We start from the raw sequence: 9,230 nt of genomic DNA on the forward strand, positions 1-9,230 counted from the left end.
CCTTTCTGTGAGTACCTCACATGTGTGCTGGGAGCGCGCAGGGCGTGCGCTCTCAGCACATATGTTTTTTGTTACATGAATGCAAATGTGTGGCTGCTTGGCGTCTAGGCCCAGACGCTAGGTGTCCGCACATTTGCGTGGGGCCGACATGAAGGGGTCAACCTGAGTTTTTCACTCTGCTTGACTCCATGTACACAGGACACTTCTGAATGATGGAAACTGACTGCTGGAAAACGTAGGTTAAAAACCGTCTGTTTAGCCGCGTTTGCATACCGCGTTTATGCGCTGTGACAGTGTGGCGATCTGTCATGATATAAAAAGGATATTTCACCCGGGATTCTCAAGAAGGCAGGTTGAGGGGCTCCAGGGTACTTGTTTGATGCAGCGAAATGTGGCTTTTCACTTTCCTCATTTGTTTGTAAAGTCCAATTTGGGACCTGGAGCCTGGAGTTTTCAAAGTGATTTGGGAGGGATAAAAATCTCCAATCTTGGGACCAGGTTTTGGGAATGGCCAGGAGACTGATTGGTCAGGTGTGTGTGGGTCTCTTCTAGAGTCAGGACCGGGGTTCTGGGCTCCACCCTCCCGAGGAGTCTATGTGAGTGCAAAGGAGCAGCCCCAAGTGTGCATGGTGGCACAGAGAAGTCTGAGAGCAGACAGGGCCCAAGCCTGTGGGCTGGCGAAGCAGAAGTGCTGGGAAAGGGCGCTAACCCTGGTGCAGGGTGTTGCACATGAATGGTCAACAGGACCGAGGCATGAAGCCTGAGCAGCAGGGCTGCTAAAGAGTCAGGAGGCTGAATCTATGTTTTTGTTTGCCTTGATGGTGGAAACCCCTGCGTGGGAAAGATATTGTGTGGAACTTACCTTTAAATAAAATTGGGCTAAAACGGCCCTTAAAAAGAAGGAAGTGAGTGGTTGTGTGCTTTAAAAGACTCTACCCTTGAAGCTAGTTCTTACAGTGCGTTTATGTGCGTTTGCGTTTAGAAGCGTTTTTTAAAGATAACCTCAGGAGACCTTCCAAAATGCCCAGAATGCACTGAAAAATAGTAAAAAATTAACCATTTCAAACATTTTGAGAGAAATAGAGAGAGCATAAGCAGAGAGAGCAGTATGTGTTGAGACGACCTGTCTTTTCTGGTTGTATTCACTATGGATCCCATCATGAGCATAATGCGGCGCGTTCTACCATTTTTTCTATAACTAAACTATAGTATAAGCTTGAATTCCCCACATATACTTGGAACGTCCTGGATTTGAGATATGCAAGCATATGAAAGTGTCCAGAACTCAGTAAATCAGTTGAGGTCAAATGGAACCCAATGGAATCTAACTGAAGCATGTGCTAGAACAGGTACCTAAAATCTGTCAGCTTCCGTAGAAAGTTCTAATGGTCTGGTAGCTGGTATACAAATGACGTCACAATGTAGAGATGAGCTCCAGTCTTCACATTAAAGTGTGAAAAACAAAGCTTAAAGCCCAACTCCACTGTTTTGTGCCTCTCACGCTATTTCACCCTTCCACCACCCTGAAGCCCCCATTGGAATTTTTTACATTTTTTTTCTTTTAGTCTGCAGATCTGTCCACTGTTGTCATGGGTCATTTTACTTCTTCTTTGGTGGTGGATGAGCCTTCTTCCTAGACAGAGTAGGATGCTTGATAAAACAAAGGAAGCATACAGATTATCTATAAAAATCACCAACAGTACTGGAGAAATACTAACTAAATTCTGAAATATGAAATAAAGGAAACATATATACGGTCTTTTTTTTAAACAATAAAGTTTACTGCACTTTACCAGAGACACAGATCTGACACACGGCGGTACAGGACTCCACCATCATAATACAGAGAAAAAGATAAAGCAGACATTTATACCGATAAGATGATCATGGCTGAGCCCTTCAGGCACATCTGGTGTAACCCGTAAATATGTAATACCAGGGTGGATTTGATTTAAATCAAACTGATTTAAATCACGATTTAAATCACTAGTCAGTAAGGCTTGATTTAAATCCTAGTTTTCTACATAAAGACTAATTCTTGCTGGTATAACTTTAATATGCAAGTAGATCAGTGTTTCTCAACTCCAGTCCTCATGGACCCCCAACAGGTCATGTTTTCAGGATTTCCATTATTTTGCACAGGTGATTTGATCAGTTTCACTGCCTTAGTAATTACCACAGCTGTTTCATCTGAGGGAAATCCTGAAAACATGACCTGTTGGGGGTCCATGAGGACTGGAGTTGAGAAACACTGAAGTAGATGAAGATTTTTAGAATACCGTATTTTTCGCCGTATAAGACGCACTTTTTCTTCCCCAAAACTGGGGGGGAAAAGTTGGTGCGTCTTATACGACGAATAGAGAGAGAATCCGTCAGGCGCGGCCACGGCCGTAGGAAAGGCCGCGGCTTTGGCCTATCTCTGGAGCGGTCGGCCATCTTAGTACACCCGGCGGTGCGCGCTGACGTCATCACCCCCTCTGCTCATGGATCAGCCCTGAAGACCGGAACGGCGCGGGAACACGGCGAGAGGAACGCGCGGAGCAAAGGTAAGTGAATTGACACAATATGGGGAATGAATTACTATAGGGGGGATGAATTACTATGGGGGATGAATTACTATAGGGGGGATGAATTACTATGGGGGGGATGAATTACTATATGGGGGATGAATTACTATATGGGGGATGAATTACTATGGGGGGGATGAATTACTATGGGGGATGAATTACTATATGGGGGATGAATTACTATGGGGGGGGATGAATTACTATATGGGGGATGAATTACTATGGGGGATGAATTACTATAGGGGGGATGAATTACTATATGGGGGATGAATTACTATGGGGGATGAATTACTATATGGGGGATGAATTACTATATGGGGGATGAATTACTATGGGGGATGAATTACTATAGGGGGGATGAATTACTATATGGGGGATGAATTACTATGGGGGATGAATTACTATGGGGGATGAATTACTATATGGGGGATGAATTACTATGGGGGATGAATTACTATATGGGGGATGAATTACTATAGGGGGATGAATTACTATAGGGGGATGAATTACTATGGGGGATGAATTACTATATGGGGGATGAATTACTATATGGGGGATGAATTACTATAGGGGGGATGAATTACTATATGGGGGATGAATTACTATATGTATTGGGTTCAGAATCTTTTTTTTCTAGATTTTCCTCCTTTAAAATTGGGTGCGTCTTATATTCCGGAGCGTCTTATATGGCGAAAAATACGGTAACTTTTCATATTAGTTTTTTTATCCCCAGTTTAATAGGTTAATCATTCATATTTGGACAACTTTTCTGTTGTACTTAGGAAGGAGAAAAATAATCATTACCTTAATAATAACAATTTAAATAGATTTATTCAACTGAAACAACAACATTCCAGCATATGTGATTTGCTTAAACATCCATGTTTGTTAACTAATTTGGCTAAACAAAATCTATATATTTTAAGAAACGTAGCCTGTCAGCCCCTTCCTCCTCACACCTAGTTTCACTTTCTTCTTGTGCAGATCTATTCCACTCCAAACAATCAGAAAGATATTGTGTCTATTCTATTCACTGAACTTCTTGAAACTTAGCACTGAAGGGGTTGATTCTGTATTCATAGGTTTGTAGAAGTTAGGATTAAGGTCTTTTTCTTAACTCTGTTCATGTTATAACATTTTTGCTGTGAAGAAGAGGCATGTGATCTCCGCTGAGTCAAATTCAGTTTTGAGAACTGCAAAAGTAAACCGAGCATCTGTGATAATATCTTGTAGGCAGAGAAACTGCCCAATAATCTTACAGAAACCTCTGGAAGAGCATGACATTGTGAATGGATTCATGGAATTTATTTACCAAAAAAATTAAACATATACAGCCTTATTCTACATAATTAAAAAACTAATCTTTATTTCATGATGGAATAACCTTTGGATGGTAATATATTTTCCTCAAAAAGCATTTTATTAAAAAAAATCCGATTTAAATAAAAAAAATCTGATTTAAATAAAAAAAATCAGATTTGTTTGATTTTTTAAAAAAAATCATTGATTTTTATCCACCCTGACAATGACAAATTACCCCAGGCAGCTGGCACTTCAACAGCAGACGTTAGGCTGTGCCTATAGTGAGGACAGGATAGTACATGTCAAATAAAAGGTACTAAAAAGGAAGAATATCCTACTGCAGGCAGGTCCACCCTAGGGCACTACAGATTTGAGTGCTTTGCAAGGATGAAGAAGAGAAGGAAGAAAAAGAAAAGGCTAGAAGAAGGGAGAGAGAATAACACTAGAAAGAGGGAGTGCAGAGAAAAAGGAAAAAGGGAGGCCCACAATCCGGAGCCCAACAGATGCCCACCACAATTCCCCGATCACAAGAGGGAATCTCAAAGAAATAGCTGAAATTTTGAAGACACAAAGAAATAAATCCAAGAAAAAAATGGTTGCACGAATCATGAATACCGATCATGTAGACTTGCAATTAATTCTTCCTTTCTCATAATGTTCAGTTCAGTTCCTCTACCCACCCTTTAATGGAGGGGACGGGAGTTGTCTTCCAATGTCTAGGAATGAGTGTATGGGATGTGCCAATGAAGAAATGGAAGATATCCCTTTTATAGACCCAGGCATAACCGGAAACGAAAGATACCCCTTTTATAGACCCAGGCATAACCGGAAACTAAAGATACCCCTTTTATAGACCCAGGCAGAACCGGAAACTAAAGATACCCCTTTTATAGACCCAGGCATAACCGGAAACTAAAGATACCCCTTTTATAGACCCAGGCATGACCGTAAACTAAAGATACCCCTTTTATAGACCCAGGCATAGCCGGAAACTAAAGATACCCCTTTTATAGACCCAGGCATAACCGGAAACTAAAGATACCCCTTTTATAGACCCAGGTATAACCGGAAACTAAAGATATCCCTTTTATAGACCCAGGCATAACCGGAAACTAAAGATACCCTTTTTATAGACCCAGGTATAACCAGAAACTAAAGATACCCCTTTTATAGACCCAGGCAGAACCGGAAACTAAAGATACCCCTTTTATAGACCCAGGCATAACCGGAAACTAAAGATACCCCTTTTATAGACCCAGGTATAACCGGAAACTAAAGATATCCCTTTTATAGACCCAGGCATAACCGGAAACTAAAGATACCCTTTTTATAGACCCAGGTATAACCAGAAACTAAAGATACCCCTTTTATAGACCCAGGCATAACCCGAAACTAAAGATACCTCTTTTATAGACCCAGGCATAACCGGAAACTAAAGATACCCTTTTTATAGACCCAGGCATGACCGAAAACTAAAGATACCCATTTTATAGACCCAGGTATAACCGGAAACGAAAGATACTCCTTTTATAGACCCAGGCATAACCCGAAACTAAAGGTACCTCTTTTATAGACCCAGGCATAACCCGAAACTAAAGATATCCCTTTTATAGACCCAGGCATAACCGGAAACTAAACATACCTCTTTTATAGACCCAGGCATAACAGTAAACTAAAGATACCCCTTTTATAGACCCAGGCATAACCGGAAACTAAAGATACCCCTTTTATAGACCCAGGCATAACCGGAAACTACAGATACCCCTTTTATAGACCCAGGCATAACCGAAAGTAGTGCTACCTCTGGAGTCTCTTTCCAAAAATACCCTTTAATCATGTAGCCTAACTTAAAAATGGAGACCCAAAAGGGCCTGATGCATGAGTAGGACCACCACAAGTGTAGAAAAGAGTACCCTCCGCCTCACTGCATTGCCAGCAGTCATCCAGTATAGAGCGTGAGTTCTTGTTTAGAGCCACTAAGCACCTGTAGTGAGTAGCTGCATTCCTGTACATGACTGGCAATATATAGTATATGGTCTTATAGAGGTCCTGATCAATCGGTGAGTGTCTCATTTGTATAATAATGATTGTTAAAAATTAAGAAATCCAATTTTAAGCGATATACGCAAATACAAGAAGTGTATATTTTTTTATGTTGTTATAGTTATTTACGTTGTAATTCTTATTAAACGTTACTTAAAGGAAGCATACAGATCGTTTATAATATTCACCAACAGTAGTGAAGAAATACTAAGTGATTTTATAAAATATGGAGAGAAATATATATATAATCATTTGACAAGTATCTAATTTTTATAATAACAATAATTGTTAAAAATGGCGAAATTCAATTTTGACTGATATACGCAAATACAAAAACGTTATAGTTTTTTATGTTGTTATAGTTATTTACTTTATAATTTCTATTCAAAATGACTCAAAGAAAGCATACACATTATTTATAATAATCACCAACAGTACTGAAGAAAGGAAGGGAAGGAAAAATATATAATAATTTGGCAAGGACCTCATTTTTATAATAACAATAAATGTTAAATTGAAGAAACCAACTTTTTTTAGTGGTACATGCAAATGCAAGAAAAAAAGTATATCTAAAGGCAAAACTTTTTGGGGCTAGAGTACAGAAGGGATAAAACGTCTATCAGTCCTCATGCACACTTGATGTTTTTACATCGGCTGTTTTTGGCTTTTGATGTTTTTTCTACAGCTAGTAAATCTCCCAGCATGTTATCCTACGAATCCATACACACTCAGACTATAATCAACGTTTTTTGGCTGGAAAAAAAACACAGAACTAGTGGATTTTTTAGCTGTAAAAATGCTCTAACTCTGAAAGACGCTGAAAAATGCGGCAAAACATGGTAAAACACCACAAACCGACATTTTTGGACTTTTTGTGACCAAAAAAAAAAAATGATTGGTAAAAAAAAAACTGCTAAAATATGCAAAAAAACCACAAACCCGGAAAAACGCAGGAAAACGCTGCTAAACGTAGCAAAATGTTAATGTAAGAACGCTTAAAAAAGCTGAAAAACTCTGTTTTTTAACGTGACTTTACACAGCTAGCGTTACCAACATTATCAAAATGCCCCATGTGCATGAGGGCTTAGGTTTTTTTTTTCATCTCTGTCATTTTTTAGCAAAAGACAACAGAAAATGAGAGGCAATCCCCCCAAATTGAGGGGCAACCCCCTCTTAGATGGCTGCCACCTGAACAAGTGTCCCCATTAGAAGATTAATGATTTTTCTTGTTGCCACTATTTTTGCTGTGGTGACAGTTTCAAATTCTGAGATTTCTATAATTTGGAAACAGTCACCAAGACAAAAAGAAGGGTGTATCTCCCCAGTGGAGGCACAGACAGCAATAAAAAAAAAATCCCAAAAAGGATGTAATCCTTCCCTACTCTAATCAAAACTGAAAAGGTTTGAGTTTTAGAAATGCATTTTAAAAATGTGATTTTGCCTTTGAACTCTATTATGGTTTTTACTTTATAATTCTGATAGAACATTTTGGAAACACATAGAAAGCAGCATGGAGGGGTTCAGTGAAGTTGGCGGTGAAGGTGTGGAGGTGTCTGATGGGGTCACACAGCTGGTAGAAGGACAGGCGGCCAGCCTCATAATCCAAATATATTCCCACCGATTTCACTGGAGAATCTAAGCTTAGTGTGGTGAGTATTGCATTGTGCATAGCAGTGAAACGTGTGACAACAGCGAGACCCCATGACTGGCCGTTGTATCCTATAAAGGATTCATTTTCATTTTTCTTCCTCTGTATGCTGTGAGCTGCCACCCCTATCAGCCATTTCTCTGCTCCACTCACATCCACCTCCCAGTAATATTTTCCTGATGTGATGCTGTTTGTACTTAGTACCTGTTTGGATTCAAACCTTTCTGGACCCTCCGACCTGTTCTGACCTATGTCACTGTGAGAGGCTATCCTCAGATCCTCTGATATAACAATGTTATTATGAGCAGTGTTTATATCCAGTACAATGTCTGATTTATCCATCACTGAGAATTTTCTATTGATCTTCAAATCTATCAGACTGTCAGTAAAGTGGAGAAGTCCTCTGTGGAGCATCTGTGAGATCATTCCTTCATCCAGACATTCAGCATCTCTGACATCGTTGATAGTGTCATCTTTCTCAGGAATAATGTCATATCTATTAGGTGCCTTTGTTAGGACAGTTAATGGATCTTGGATGTTACATAGTTCTTCCATCTGATTGATCTTTTTGGACAGCTCATCCTTCTGCATCTCCAATGTCTCTATCAGATCACTGACTGACTGGGAGATCTTCTCCTCCTGCCTGGAGACCTCAGCCAGGACTCTCTTCTCTACATCATTCTGATGTTTCGTGATGTCTCTAAACAGCTCAGTGACTCTCCCGGTGACAACAACTGTTTTTTCTTTCTCTTCCGTCCTGTGATTTTCCAGATTCTGGATTCTCCTCTCAATCTCCTGTCTCTCAGAGACCCATGTATTTCTAGATTCGTTCAGTTTCTCTTTCTTCTTCTCAGAGGCTTTGTTCAGAAGGTCCACCTGGTGTCCTTTGTGGTCTCCAGCCACCCAGCAGGACATACAGATACAGGCACTGTCCTCTGTGCAGTAATATTTCAGGATCTCTTTGTGTGTGGAGCATTTTCTGTCTTCAAATGATATGGTGGGTTCAGTTAAAATGTGATCTGCTGACTTGCTGTGGCTTCTGAGGTGCCTATTGCAAAACGAGGCCTCACAGTGCAGACATGTTTTAGAAGCTGGTGCAGGAGGATCGCAGTACGTACAGAAGACCTCTGTGTCCTCCGGGTGAGCAGACCTAAAATTATCCACAACGTTACACAACTTTCTGTTCTTCTCCAGCGGAGGGCGCTCTGTATACTGCTCTCTGCACTCCGGACAGGAATAATTGGTAGACTTCTTCTTCTCTGTATCCAGAACAGTCACAAGACAGTCCCGGCAGAAGTTGTGGCCACATTTCAGTGATACGGGCTCCTTATAAAGGTTCAGGCAGATGGAGCAGCTCAGCTCCTCTCTCAGGCCAGAAGTCGCCATTCTGGGGAAAAAGATTTACAATTTTGATACGATTGTCTTGCTGGGATCGGCTGATCTCTCTTATGGATGAAAACAGGGAGACGAAGATGAAAGTGAAAGACTTTCTGTGATCAGGAAGTACACTAAAATGAGATCCACCCTGTTCATCTAACCCTTTCTTTGCTCAAGACACATAGGGGGATTATTTACTAAATCTAGAGAATGCAGCTGAGCACAGAAACCAATCAGCTTCCAGGTTTTATTCTCAAAGCTTAACCCCTTTGCTGCCAGAGCCGTTTTTGCTT

At 40.4% G+C, this 9,230-nt stretch overlaps 1 protein-coding gene across 1 annotated transcript; it reads right to left on the reverse strand.

Annotated features, from left to right (window-relative positions):
* Window positions 1-3,850: 3,850 nt before the first annotated feature.
* Window positions 3,851-9,026, reverse strand: LOC149431495 (E3 ubiquitin/ISG15 ligase TRIM25-like). Its single transcript, XM_089665535.1, has one exon. It carries the CDS (start codon window positions 8,944-8,946, stop codon window positions 7,375-7,377), a length of 1,572 nt encoding a protein of 523 aa, XP_089521661.1. The 5' UTR covers window positions 8,947-9,026; the 3' UTR covers window positions 3,851-7,374.
* Window positions 9,027-9,230: the final 204 nt, after the last annotated feature.

The sequence above is a fragment of the Staurois parvus genome, unplaced genomic scaffold (assembly GCF_062004578.1).
Source record: "Staurois parvus isolate SC_StPar_1 unplaced genomic scaffold, SC_StPar_1.0 ptg002232l, whole genome shotgun sequence".
Lineage (NCBI taxonomy): Eukaryota > Metazoa > Chordata > Amphibia > Anura > Ranidae > Staurois > Staurois parvus.